Raw genomic sequence first — 15230 nt, forward strand, 5'->3', positions numbered from 1 at the left:
TTTCTGTGTTATATATATAATAATGTGCTTGTTTTGTCCACTGATAAATTGCAGTGAAACAGCTTTCAGTGTTGTGGGACTTTATCACCAGTAATGTGGGCCAGGAGGGACATGAGGAGCTTTTAAAATACTACTAGTATTATTTTTTTTAAAGCTGACATTGTTGGTATTGACCACCCGTTCTGTGCAGCGGCTCCAGTGGAGTTAACTGTTTACAAACATCTTTTATGCCTCTGCAAGAGCTGTCGGGGATGTGTGTGGCCTTCAGAGTCTGTTTCCTCCCCGGGTGCTCGTGTAACTCCCTCGCCGGAGCAGTGAATTAATCTGTTGGTAGTGAATCATCATGTTGCCCGCTCCCTGGCATTGGTTCACTCTAATATCTAGTTCAACATAGGTTGGCTGACGGCAAGAGATATGCTAATTCAATACCCCCTTTTTTTCCACAACATAAATAAAAGTCTCTTCCAAGCCGGGATTTGTGGAAACTTCGCTGCTGCTCTGTGAGATAGTTTCTCTGATTTTGCAAACATCCAAATATCGCTCCACCATTTCTGCACTGGATGTGAATAACAGTGTGTGACACCCTGCATACACAAAAGCACACATGATTAACCAAGCCAGACCTTAATGTTATCTGGCTAGACCAAACCGTATTTCCAGTGTCTTTTATGATGGATGTCAGATTTCTGCTCATCTACTTAATAAATGAAAGCATAAGAAAGAGAGTTGCGGAGGATGATTATTTTGGGGCGCCTTTATAGCTCTCCCCCTTCACACTGCCTGCGTGGTGTGATTTGTAGAGAGATTGAAATGAGGCTGGCTGGTCGAGCACAGACTCGCTCTTGATTTACACACACTGTTAAATCACACAGACAGCTGGCTGCCGGCGCTGCCCACCGCCCCGCCTCAGACACAGATCTATCTCAGGAGCTCCTCCAGACTCAGAACCTTATGGCAGCTATAACACACAGCCCAGCGTCAGAGTCCCAGCTCCTGCCTCCTGTTGACAATGCTGGATGCTGTGCAACAACTGCCAGTAAATGATTTCCGGCCCAGGATTGCTCAAGAGGATGTCGGGCCAAACCTCAGAAAGAGAGGGAGAATTGGTGACAAAGAAAAGAGAGAGGTTCAGAAGGACTTGCTGGTCAGGTTGCCATTGTTTATGGTGGGATTGATAAATATCCATGACTGAAAGCACAAAGACTCTCTGCAGTCCTGTCTCCCTGAGGAATATGGACGCTTTTCTTTCAGTATGGGAAAACAATTATTTGTTTGAATGAACCTGTTCTTTGTGGCTGTGGGTGCATATGTGTGTGTTTGGATGCAGAATGCAGCCTGGTCCCTGGAGAAAACTCCAAAACGGTAGATTTTCACATAAAATCATGAATACAGTCCTTTAGATTGCAAAGCTTGCAGATTGTGTGGCAGCGTTTCCACATTGTGTGGGCATTGTTGAATCTACACAGATGATTTGAACACACACACACACACACACACACACTTATTTATTCAGATTATTCAACATGTTCTTCGTACTAAGCTGGGATGCAGACGAAGTGTTGAAGACTCCAACAGGAGACTTCGGTCACACTTTAAAGAATCAGGACACTGCATGAGACAATACTGGAGTAGTTAACAAGCACATCAATGTCAGTGATAATGACTTGTATACACAAAAGAGTCAGGGTGACTCAACTCATTAAACTGCAATTTGGCATAGAACACACAGCCCATTAATTCCACTGTGTACACCGCCATAGAACACGAGATTAGCTTTTCAATTATTTTTATTTTATTCAAATTGGGAAACCTGCATTTTGATGCCAAAACACTTATTTCACAACAGTCTCTCGCATCCAGAAACAGCAAGAAGGAGGAGAGACTTGTGTCTTCCAGCCAGAGGTTTTCACACTGACTAATCTCGCCCTGTGAATCTTTCAAAAGCGTCGTTTTAGGAGTAGCACTGAGTGAAGAAATTTCTTAGGTCTTGCACATAAAATGGACCATTACAGTCACAATCATCATCAAGTCTTCACTACAAAATTGTTAAGTTACATCAGCACCATTTGCACAGAATTTAGTCTGTAATTGCTTTATAATGTAGCCTTATTTATGACAGTTTAATCATTGTCCTTTAATCATTGTGCTCTCACTGTGACGCTTGAAAAGTCTAACAGTTTTTTTAATGAGACAGAACGTGTTTTAATCTAAAATGGAAAAGTATCAGTAATCACATATTACAATATTCATTTTTTCCAGTTGTGGGAATATATCTAATACATTTGGCTTCTGCAATCACTTTGCTTCAGCACTATTTAAAAAATTATCAAATGTAATTGATAAACACTGTTTTAAGTAAGTCTAACTATTCTGCCGTTCTTAAATGTTGAATCCCAATTTCATCATTAAAATATGTTGCGTGATGAAGTGTTGCACCTCACGGAGAAATAGGTCATCCATAGGGTAGCAACATCGGCAGGAAAAGAGCTCAACCTCGCAGTGAAATTCCCAACAGTAGCACACGCTTGTTTTCGTGCCAGCATTGCTTACTGAGGCTGTCATCACTGTAACAACAAAGCCTCCCTTCCACAGTACACAGCCCTTATTTACCAGATACCATATTGAGATCACTCAGAGCTCACTTTACACACATAATCACCGGCTGAGCACGGTGCACCGAGTGGGAAATAAGTTCCCTTGCTAGCACCAACGTTTACATCCAAACATAGCGCTGCATCTCCTCTGCCAACGTAATCATTCAGTAGTTTATCCAAAGTATTCTGGCCTTTGACATGGACTGAAAAATTCTATCTGACATGAGTCTCAATCTGGACAATGATCTGTCACATCAAGGCTCATTTCTCATATCTGAAACGTTGCAGCCAACCCTTTTTTTAATACAGGCTTAGCGTCATGGTGCCTTATTACCTTGTGTGCTGCATGGTTGGCATGAAGTACCTGCTGGCAGCTGAACTGAGGCTGCTGCTGGGGACTTTTCTGTACTTAATCTTATTAGTGCAAAAGAACCCTTTTCTTGAGGCTACTATATGTTTCTCAACTAATTCTGTGTCACCTTTGAGTGACAGTGTAAAGCTTAATAGATTTTACTCACAGTGTCAGGTAGCTGAATGAGTGCGGCAAATGACACACACACAAGATATTTTAGTGGAAATCTTCATTACGGTTATTGTAGGGGGGAGTTTCTTTACATTTCCTTTCTTACTGTTTCAGCGGCTCGCCTTGTTTATTACAAGCTTAAAGGAATAGTTCAACATTTTGGGAAATGTGCTCATTTGCTTTCTGGCAGAAGGTCAGATGAGACGATTGATACCAGTGGAAATGAGAGAAATAGCTAGTCTGGCTCTGTCCAAAGGTAACTAAATCTAAAATCTAATTATATCTTGCTTGTTTAATCCATGCGTGTAAAAACAACACGTTGCGGTGTTACGGGTCTATGTGCTGGGCTATTTCTTGGCTCTGTTGGTTACCTGGCAACTGAACAAAGGCAAGACATAGTCATGCACATGAACGGTAAATTGTCCTTTTTACACAGTCTTTACGCTAAGACAGATATGAGAAGGATGTTGATCTTTTCATGTTACTCGCTGCCAGAGAGCGAATAAGTGTATTTCCCAAATTGTTGAACTATTCCTTTAAACACCTGTTTGTATGGCAAACTACAAGCTGAGGGTGAGCGTGTGAGCGCTACCGCTCACCTTATAAATCCATAATTAACCAATAAACATCCCCCTGCCAAGATGACACACTTACAGTCAGTCATTAATGGGAATTCAGAAATCATCTACATAAAATCTCCTCATTTATTTTGAGAGCTCATCGGTCTCTTCCTCTTTACATATCAGCTCTGGGGTTCTGGCTTCTGACCTTATCTCCATCACATTACGTTGTCCATCCCCCACCCTTCATCCACCCTGCTTCACCCTGATTTCCTACTTTCCTGTTGCTAATTAGGTTACACGGGCGTGGGTTCATGGAGGAATTGTCAAAACGAACGATTAAATCCCACAAGGTCGTGTAGGTGTCAAAGCTGAAAGTGAATGGTTTGTGGGGAAAGACTTCACCTACACCGCCTGCTGTGATCTGGAATATATATTTCTCATCATGTATGAAATTCATGATTGCCTCCTTTCATCTACACTATTCTATCAGCTTGGCAACTTGGCAGCTTAATATATGCCTCCTACTCATTGTCCAACACTGTTTCAGAATTTACGGTTTAATAAGCTTATAAATAATCCGCCCTGCGTCCACAGATACAAAGAAGGCTAGGGAATGTCACTACATGGCCATCGATACTGAGGCAGGCTCGTGACGGCGGGGCTCCTGCCCCCTCGCTATCTTGGCTAAACAATTTCCCGGGAGACGTCTCTGCAGGAGGGGTCATTCCTGTTCGGTGAGCTCGTGACTCATCCTCCTTCTGCTCCCGCCATCCCGGTGGCCATAGTAAAGCCCAGCTCTCTGCTTCCATCTATACAAGTTCTTTGGTCTGCCTTCTGTGAACACCAGCAACCCCCTGTTCCCTCTCCTCACCACATCCCTCACTGAGCTGCAAGCTGCTCCGTCTTCCTCTCTCTCTCTCTGGCACTTTATCTATACCACCCTGGCAGTCTGGCAGTACATATTACAGCCATTTACTAGCAGCTGACACACCTTTGACCTCTCACTTCAAGTTGTTCTAATGATCAGCAGCCTCCTACCACATCTCTTTGAGAGAGTCAAAAACTGTCTACATCTTCAAAAGGCCACGTCCTCTGAGTCTGTTTAAAGTTTGCAAATGTTTGAACTACTGTAAACAACTTGGCAGTCAAGTATAGGCTATGTGCTATATAGTTATTCTATGAAGTCAGCTTCAAGGGGTGCTTGAGTGATATCAAGTGGTTCTCATTCCAGTTGTAAAGTGTTTATATTCTGTTGTGTTCTGTCTTTAAGTCTGTTTTTTTATTATTCTGTTTTATAAAGAAAACAACAACAGGAAATTCTATTATTAAGAATTTCTTTACCCATTATTTAACTTCCTTTTGGGTTTTGTTAAGATTTTGTATTCATCCTACAGTATTTTGCTCATGTAGTCGAAGACTTTGCAATAAAGGAAAGGATTACAAAGAAAATGTCTCAACTGATTTTGATTTTATTCTGTTTTCAGCATCTTTAAAATTCTGACAAAAAAAACTTTTTATTCAATCCAATTAATGGATAGATGAATGTGTGTTTTGGGATTCACTCACTTGACCCAAAGCCCCACGCCTGACTCCTCCCACAGCCCATTCCCTAATCAGGGCCAGACTATATAAGGCACCTGTTGGCCTGTGCTCACACCTTTTGGCTCCTGTCCTACATCTCTGTTGTGGCTGGCAGTGTTTGGTGTTACAACTTTGATCTGACGTGTTGGCTGAGCATATTGTGCTGCAACACCATTGTCCTGCCTACATTTTGCTGTCAAAAAGTACATCAAGATGTTGACATTTGACAGATATGTTTTTAGGCTGTTGTTCTACAGCTGACTAGCTAATTACATCATGACATCTAGCCTGCTTTTCCCATATTGGTAGCTTGTTTAGCAAGCCAAGATGCAACCCGAGACAAAGTTCTACATCTACGTAGCTGGTGAACCGACGACATTCCGGTTAATGTACAGATAGGGGGCACAATCAATAAACCAAAAGAATATACATTTCTCTAATTAGGGCACAGGAAATTCATTTTTAATATGTGCTGTAGCACAGGCTAATTAATTTCAGTTGAACTAAGTGTGGATAAGGCTAACAAAAGCTGATCACTAGCAGCCAGGATACTGAAAGACTAACCTAACATAGTGAAGCCTACATAGCAACGAAGCAGATTTGGACCCATCCACTTTTGGACAATAGCCTTGGGTGATGTGGTTATGCTGATTATTAATAAGCGGCAGCTGCAGGACTGTAGAGCATCTGGACCTCTTTCTGCTTTGGATGAGGTTTTCCGTCTTTGGGCTTTATGTTAGTCCTAAACATTTCACCAATTCTCACGCTGATTGTCTTTTTATATTACAGCATTACATGCTATTACAATTCATTTGAGAATTAAATATTTAAATACTGCACACAGCGGTTCAACCCATTCTCATTTGCTCTATTATTTCTAAAATCCCCTCTACAAATCACAGACTGGTTGGAAGAGGCATCACTATATCATTGTGGATTAATTGGTGGGGAGTGACTGGCCCGGTGAGAGCTGGAAACCAGGCTCAAACTGTCTGAGTTACTGCTCTATTGATTTCAGACTCATTTTCATTCTCTCTAATTCCATGATTTCATGTGGCTTACCAAGCCTTTGTAAAAAAAAAAGAAGAAAAATCCTGCAGACTTTAAAAATGAGAAATGGTCTTTTTATAGTTCACGTGGTGCAGTGGAAATTAAGGGCATGGAGGTTGAGGCGCAGTCCAATATTCACTGACCTTTTAGATCTGTTTTGATCTTCACCAGCTCATGAGAAAAATGTCTGGATCTTTTAGATGGTGGACTTTCTTCAGCTGCCACCAGTTTGCTTCAGCTGTATGGTGTGGTAATAGTGAATGGACATCACTTAAATAGCGCTTTTCAACCTTAACAGTTCCCAAAGCGTTTTACAGTTCAGGTCCCATTCACCCATTCACACACCAATGGCGACCGAGCTGCTATGCAAGGTGCTGGCCTCCATCGGGACAAGTAGCCCATACTCGGCTTATCTGAACTGTTTGTGTGAAAACCGCTTGTAAGGCCACTTGAGAGCGATTAGACTCAACCATAAAGTTTATGTACAGGCCAAAAAATGAAAAGAACAAAGTGACATTGTCTAAGAGCTGCATGGAGCAGCACAGTGGGTGGTTATAGGTCTTCTTCACAGCAGATCTAGCAGGAAAAGCACAGGTGTAACTGACTGTTCTCCAATGGTGTCTGCACAGAAGGTTTTTCAGCCGCATTTTTCGCGCACAGCTTGCGAGTTACGCTTACTTTCACCTGCGCTAAACGCACTTAAATGTGAGCCAAAGAGCATTTTTACTTTGCAAGTCTTTTTTAGTTTTACACATGCAACTACGGTGATTGTATGTTGGGTTCTGAGCATGGTCAAAACGCAGGTCACCCACACTCAATGCTGTGCCTGGAATCATCCCATGTCGCCACAGACGGAGCATTGAAGCTGCTGTCGCACCTCTGCTAACTTGCTGCCCACACTGTGTGTCCTGGGCAGACACGGTCACGGTTTAAGCCCTACCCCCCTAAGTTATGTTGCTACGCCTGTCGAGCTTTCCATTCTGGCACGGCACACATGTAGTTTACAATGATAACAGTGGCAGATTTACCACTCAAAGTACGTCCTTGATTTCAGACAGAGGCAGTTTTTTTTAATAAAAAAATGTGACAGTAAACATTTTGGAGATATGTTTTAATAGGAATGTTCTGTCTGATACTACGTATTACATAAAGTAGGCTTTTTTTCCAGAGCAGACATTTTGACTTGACACAGTAGGAAAAGCACAGGTGTTAATGATTTCATTAACGATGGCTCGGTTCTAATCAAGTGTCCTAGTAATACCAGGACCCTGAAACTGAAGCAGCTAAATGGAATTCAGTAATCTTTGTATTTATTCACACCTGTGCTCCTACTGTGATATGTCAAAATGCCATCAGTAAAAAATGCTAAATCTATAGGACATAAGGTTAAGAGAAATATGTTGCTCTTTGTTTCTTATTTGATTCTCTTTTGGCCATTTACTGTATCATCAGATAGCTTTTTAAAGAGGTCAGTGATATTTGTCTAAACGGTTTACACCAGTTAAATTCCAGTGAACAACATGCTCATGTTGAGACGCATTTGAAATTACAAACATATCGGTCAGCAAAATATGTGCTGACGTTTTCAAATGACAGCATGTTTATTCAATGGAGATTCATTCAGTGTGTTAACACGAGTAATGAGGTTTTCCTTCTGTCTTAAAGGAACAGTTCAGATGTTTGACATTAGATGCTTTCTCACCAGTAATATTCATGCTTTGAGTCTACAGGTCATGTGGACGTAGCATGCTGACAGGATACAAATAAAGAATATTTTAGATGAGAAATTATAAATGTTATCCACAGCTCCAGCTCATCCCAAATAGGCATGCTGACTAAAACATTCATGTTCACAAGTGATTGACATCTGACGTGACTGAAAAAGCCTTTCTTGGCCAGATGCTCAATGACTAACATTCCTAAAACTACCACATCTCTGAACAGTGAAAGTGTATCCTTAACTGAGCACATTAACAGACATTTTTAACCAAATACTAACTATTGCACAACACAGTGTCAGTTCTTTTTCCCAGGATGCTCCAGTATTCATTGTAAGGGATATCCCACCTCCTCTGTGAGGCTCCATTTAATCTTTCAGGACCCAGCTGAGAACCGCCCCCAACCAGGGATGAATGCTTGGTCATAATTGTCTGGCTGCAGCCACTGTCATGCCCGCAGCATGCTGTGGAAAAATTATAATGCCAGATTTGCCTCATTAGAATGAAAAATAGCAGTCACTCCAACACTGGCCCTCGCCAATACAACAGTATTAAAATGTCATCAAGTAAGATCTACCAATATAATAACAAACATACCCACTATTAAAACTAGACAGCATGTATCACAAGCTAACCACTGAAGCACTAGCTCAGCTAACCTTAATGTACCATCTCTTTTCACTGAAATCCAGGACATCCTGGGTTAAAAGCCGTTTGCCGTGGGCTTGTTTGTGGGCATGTAGCACAGGAAGGTCATATCAACAATAGTGGACAGAGTCAAATCACTGCTGTTTCTCTTCAAATTTCCCTGCCCACACCATCTGTTTCATTAATTCCTGTGGTGGCTTTTTTGATGGCAGTTCCCTCAGCCTTGGACTAGATGCCATTTCAAGATAGACAGCTCATCAAAATGAGTGACAGGTGCTGTAGAGTGCACTTGACCAACTGCAAGGGGTGGAATTCACAATATGCCTCCTGCCACAAGGTGAAATGTTTTATTTTGTAGCTTCAACAAGGAAAGAAGTTTATTTTTTATGCTGTATATTCCCTTTAAGTGCAAGTGAATAACAAATGCTGTAAACGAAACCAGAGTCACAGGCATATGTAGTGATCAATGTTTGCTCTTTTAACAATCTAACACAGAGCAAATGTTCTTTTAGGTCTTTAGGGACTTGACTAATACCTTCACATATAAATGGGTGCCTGAGGAAAAGCCCTGTAAGCAACAGAAAGAATCATAACCCATCTAAATCTTTTATAGGTCAACAACGTCTGATAGAAAACTTGCAGAATAGCTCGGATTTAAATGCTAAAATCTCAAGAAACTGCCAACAAGTTTAAATATTGAAACGCCTCTCCATAATTCACATTTACATTCACACTTCACGGTGCTCGGAGCGACCGGCTCTCATCTCCAACACCTGGGTTCCCTGTCGCGTCGCCTGAAAGTTGCTGGCAGTCCAGCAGAGTGACCTGATTATTAGAAAGATCATACTGTAGCTGCGAGTCACAGGCTTGATCCTCCACCGAGTTCACACTTCACAGCTGTTGTTAATCCTCGCCGAACTGTGCATGAGCAAGATAGTGAAACCCTCCCTGTTAAAGGGACGCCGCAAATAGCAACTCTGATCTTCTCTTATAAAATGCATACATGCATGTCTAAGGGGCGTATGTGAGGGAACAGTTTTGCAATTACACTGACTGTAATTTGGTGATTGAGGGCACCGAAAAAGTTGCACAAGTGTTTTGACTGAGGAATAGATAATCATGACTGTTCAGCAAAATTGTTCAAGGATGTTAAATGTTGCCCAGAGCTGATGTGCACACCCTTGGAATAACTGTGTACGTATAGAATGTTTAGTAGGAATTAGACTCTGCAGAATAACTTTCCGACCTCTCTCTGCTTTGCTCATGTGCACAGCATCTAAATTTTAGATTAAAGCCTTCATTATCTTGTGAACTGACCGCTCCACTGTTTGAAAGATGCACAGTGCTTTAAGTTATGGCATAACAGAGAAGCATCAAATACACTCCAGCAGCATCGCACTCTTTCCTCTGTTTCATCTTTTAAAAAATACCCCATCGTTGTTTGTTTTTAGAAAGTGGTCTTTTTAAATCAGTTACCCTCCAGACAAGAGAATCAATACTTGATGAGCATTAATTTTCTGTACTGGTTTGTTCTGCTCGTGCTCTAACATGCCTTCCATGAAAAACACATTTGTTTCTCGGCTCTGTTGCCATCCAACACTGACGAAGGTCGAGCTGAGTGAATTTACTGCAGCCGTTTGTCTTGCTTGCTTGGCACAGGCCGCTTTGTCAGTGTTAATGTGGTAAGTGTGGAGGTGCATCCAACAGCCTTCCCAGTTTATTAACATTCGAGAGTGCAAAGCAAAAAAACATGGTCATCTGGATGAATGCAACATTCATTCAGGGTCTGGCAGTGCGGTAAGGGCGGTGTGCAGTTGGGTGGGAGGGTGCCGGTAGATTGGGTTGGGTGACTGCCCAAAGGCACACTTGTGGCTTTCACAAGAGTGGATCATCTTTTTTCGTACCTAAAACCATTTGTACATGATAGCAACATACTAATATGAACACTAGTTGTATGCTAATAATAATAATAATATACATTTTGTCAGACATGAGATCTATATATATATATATATATATATATATATTCTGCCTATGTTTGATTTAACAGACGAAAGACTCTACATACTGTACAGCAAGTGAAGGCTTTTGGATCGACCCAAAAAGAGTTCATTATGTCTTCTTCAGCCATCTGGTTTTGCTGTGTGACTGTAGTGCATCATCTGGTCGCACTCCTGGCAACCCACCCAGCGTCCAGGAAATGCACAACTTCAAACACAAATGCACAGTTTTTCGTCTTTCTTATGCCTGTTTTATACTTGTGCAAAATAACTGTTACACATCCAACATTTAAAGTGCACATGAGAGTTGGAATGAATGAGAATGGACTTTGCGGGGCATCACAGTGGTTCAGTCGTCACATCTCAGCAAGAGGGACCTGGGTTTGAATCTTAGCATTCGTTTGCATAATGTGCTCCACGTGTTCTTCGTTTTCCTCACACAGTCAAACTACATGCAGCTCAATGAACTAGAGACTCAAATAATGTGAAAAAGAGAGTGCCTGTCTGTTTGTTAGCTCTGCAGTGGACCGCTGACCTCAGGTGCATTGTATGCTGGGATAGACGTGAGTCCTTCCTTGACCCTGAATGGAAACCTGTGTATATGAATGTATTTTGCAATTAGGCAGCAAGAGTCATGGTCCTTATACAAACCAAGTGCTGCGGGTTGAATGGCAATGACATCTTTTACCAACAGCTCCAGCAGTTAAACTCTATGGACTACCTACGGCATGTCTGCTTCATAAAGGGGAATAGACTTTAACCTGGTCCCCATTTTTTACATATTTTGGGGTCTAAATGACTAATAGGTACAAAAGGTTTTGGAATTGGTCCAGTAAATCAACGTAATCCTTGCGGGACATTGCGCCTGTCAAAAGTACGTTCACTGAAAGTGCTTGTTTTTGCCAGTGACAGGCTCAGATTCTAGTGTGTCTGCCAACATTATTAAAAGGATCTATGGCTGCCCTCTGAAAGTCAAAGATTCGAGTCATCAGTTGGAGACTCCTCAGTCGACTGAGATTCTTCAAGTTGAGCTGTCGTTTTTTTGTTTTTGTTTTGTCAGTCAGTGTGCAGTGTGTTTCTGGGGACATTTCGGTCCCCAGAAGTAGCTGCAGAGTGAGCGCTCCTCACTTTCACGTTGCTCTCTAGGGTCAAATCCTTCCACTATGTCAAGTCATACCGTCCGCTCGGTGAAGATGTCTGCGATGGATACCAGTTCTTCTTAGAAGTGGTGAATTTAAGGGTCACAGCAATTTCACTTTTGTTTGATATCTAATGTCAGCAAGAAATGTTGTTGCATTTCTGATCACATCGTAGTTAGCACGTATTAGCTCAGAGGGCTAACTTGGTTTGTTTACTATATTACTGAACGTTGCTGTCACCCTGAACGTCCTGCCGAACCCCCATTCAAAATCTGGCAGTTTAATAAAGTGTCGCTTGATAGTCTGTATGAAAAAAACCTGAATCGTCGATTATTTATATTGAACAGACAAATTCGGTTCACTGACAAAATTCGGATACAGCCCTAAAAGGATCCCTACAGAGATAGACCTTTTTATTAAAGAGTAAGATTGTTTTTGTTTAACCTGAAACAGAGGTCTCGCTCAAGGACAAGTCTCACTCTGAAATCTTGCGAGAGGTGAGTTGTTGCATGAAGACTACGGTGGACACGTGAGTCGTTAAGTCATCTTTTTGCTGATGACAAGTCATCAACAAATAATGCTGGCTACAGCAGTCTTAATGCGATAGCCGGGTTAGTGCCACAGAAAGTTGCTACCTTCCTGCAGCTGTGCCTTGCACAGATGAAACTGCTGGACCAGCTCCGGCACTCTCAGGATTTTACCAAACATGGACAGTCTGTCTGCTTTAAATTATGCAAGCAGTCACTGGTGAGAGAGATTAAAGTAGCCCGAGTACAACAGGAGGAATCTATTGTAAAAATGTAGCTCTTTTTTTTTTTTTACTGTGGCACCTGTGCCAGTGTTATTATTTGCTTTTTTGCACATATCACACCACCTGACCTCATTGTTTAATTTCTCTTTGCATCTCTGGCTGCGTTAGAAATGGCCCACCCAGTGAAAATCCTCCTTCGAGCAAATATATTTCTGAGAGGCTTTTCTTCTGCATTCTGAGATTTATATATTCTTTTAGGAAAATACTAAAATGTCTCAGTTACTGAAAAGCAAAAAAAAATAGTCCAGCTGTGACTCAACTGGTGGTGATGGAAAGAAAAAAGATTGCTCGAGACAGAAAGAGATTTGTCATATTAGAAGGCATGATGTTTTCTTGGCTGTTGTTTGGATTCACATCACTGGACCAAAGTATCCATTTTGTCCTTTTGTGTGAAGAACAAAATGACAGTGCTTACAAAGATCTGCCACTGCCACTCAGCACAAGCACAGATAGTTACTGAGCGCCTGAGGAGGATATTAAACAGGTTTCCTTATTTGGGAATCATTTATCCATCTGCAGCGTTGCCCCTTGGCTGTGTATCCTGTCCTATGACTACACCACCACAGACACCCTTTGCAGTGATCCAACTGTTCATAACTGCACAGAGAATTCATTGCAAACGTGTAATGATCACACTCAAAGATGAATGACATTGCAAAGGCACCACTTCAGCAATTAAGCACCCTCTAATTGCAGATTGAACCAGAGCGAAAAAAAAATCATTGTCTATTTTCTTTTGTAGCCCAGGTTAATTAAAGGACATTTGCTGAATTTTAATTAAGAAGTGAAATATACTCAATTGGTCCAATAACTTTAAATGATTTCATGAAAAAACCCCTTTACAGCCAGTGAAAGAGCAGGAAAGCCTTTATCTTGTACACAATACTTTATCAAAGAATCACATATAAAAACACACTTCTCTCATGAGAAAGCTTTAACTGTTATTTTCATACTCATTACTTTGCTCCCCCTGACTTTGACGTGTTAAAGCCATCGACTACTAAGAACATTCGAGCAACAGAAATACACACAACAGCACACAGACCCTTAAGTTTAAGATTAGAATGCAACACACACAATTCAAAAAATATATCCTCTAACCTTGCAGTAGTTGCCCTTTTTTTCTTTTGTACAATTAGAAAAAATACACAGTTAGCTGAATTCATTGGGGGAAATGCCTTAACAAAGTCACAAGTGATACTGTATTTTGCACCATGACAGCTTTGGATACAGCACTGCTTTATCCTCGCTAAGCGTCTGCAGCGTCCTGTGTGTCAGTGAGCATCAGTGGAGATCATGATCTCCTGTGTGTTCACATGAGCGTTCACGTGCCCTAAAAGGTGTGGAACACTGTGAACCCTGCCAGCGTCCTGAGGGTCATATATATTCATATTGACATTTCCAGGATTCACCTCACCATTCTGTCATGTGTGTTCGCACGTCGTCACCTCGGGGAGGGGCGTCTGGTCCTGCATGACCACTTGAGGAGGAGTGGGGGCAGGACGAGCGTGGGCCACCGAGTTTTTCTGCAGCTCCACCCCGAAGGCAGGAGAAGCGTTCTGCAACTGTCTCCTGTACTGAACAAAGCTGCAGGTCTTTAGGATGATGGCCAGGACGTTCTTTCCTATCAGGATCCCAGATACCCTGGCGTCCCTGTACAGAATCATGTTCCCCCCGCGGATGAACAGTGTGATGATGTTGATGGTGACCAGGCTGAGGATGGGGTACAGGAGCATCTTGTGGGGCACGATGTTGATGCCCTGCATGCTGATCTCGCTCAAGGATACGCAGGGCAGCACGAGCAGCAGGATGTAGCAGTAGAAGAACATCAGGCCCTCCGCCCACAACGGAAGCCCCTTCTTTTGAGGCTCCCACAGGTTAGCTTGGATGTCCAGTATGTCCAGCAAGTCCACCACCACCCAGAAGAGGCGATTACGGATCTCCTCACGCTTCTTGAAGGCGCGGACATACTCCATATGGTCAATAGCAACCAGCACCACAAACAGCACCGGGATGCAAATGGACAGCAGCAATGTCAGCGCTTTCCTTGCGAGAGCATCCAGGCTCTTCCTGTCCGCCTTGTAGTTTTGATACACAAAGTAGACCTTGATCTCCAGCACAAAGATATAAAGGAACCAGAGGATCATGGCGTACCCTCGCTTCGCTGTGCGTACCTCAGCACCCACCCACACCGCCACGTAACGCAAGACGATTAGGAAGCAGATGTCTCCCACCATCACCATGATGCAGATGCCAATCTTGCGTGGTCCGTGGTTCTGCTCCACCAGGTAGGCATCAATCAGCGCCATGCTGCTCATGATCAGGATGGTGGAAAGGCACACGTGGGGCTTGTTGGTGGGAGGTGGAGGTACCATCCTTGCCTGGGTGAGAAGAGGAGGAGGAGGAGGAGTATTGTTGAAGAGGGAGTGCAGAGGGTGCTCAGTTTGTCCAGTGGGGAGGCAGATCAGATAGTGCTGCTAGACAGCGGTGTTCCCCTCCATTGCTTCTGCCTTGGCCAGAATCCAGGATGCATTAATAGGATTCACACAGATCACTTCAATCAATCTCCGCTCGTGCCCAAGCCACCTGCCGGGTAGACAGTA

The 15230-nt window shown here is 42.5% G+C and overlaps 1 protein-coding gene across 1 annotated transcript; it reads right to left on the minus strand.

Moving 5' to 3' along the window:
- Nucleotides 1-14051: 14051 nt before the first annotated feature.
- On the minus strand, nucleotides 14052-15002 carry LOC139294509 (transmembrane protein 121). The gene has a single exon (XM_070916419.1). It carries the CDS (start codon nucleotides 15000-15002, stop codon nucleotides 14052-14054), a length of 951 nt encoding a protein of 316 aa, XP_070772520.1.
- Between the last annotated feature and the right edge of the window lie 228 nt (nucleotides 15003-15230).

The sequence above is a fragment of the Enoplosus armatus genome, chromosome 12 (assembly GCF_043641665.1).
Source record: "Enoplosus armatus isolate fEnoArm2 chromosome 12, fEnoArm2.hap1, whole genome shotgun sequence".
In the NCBI taxonomy this organism is placed as follows: Eukaryota; Metazoa; Chordata; class Actinopteri; order Centrarchiformes; family Enoplosidae; genus Enoplosus; species Enoplosus armatus.

What these genes read in the sequence shown, in the direction of transcription:
- LOC139294509 (XM_070916419.1), bottom strand. Translation starts at nt 15,002, where the DNA reads ATGGTACCTCCACCTCCCACCAACAAGCCCCACGTGTGCCTTTCCACC.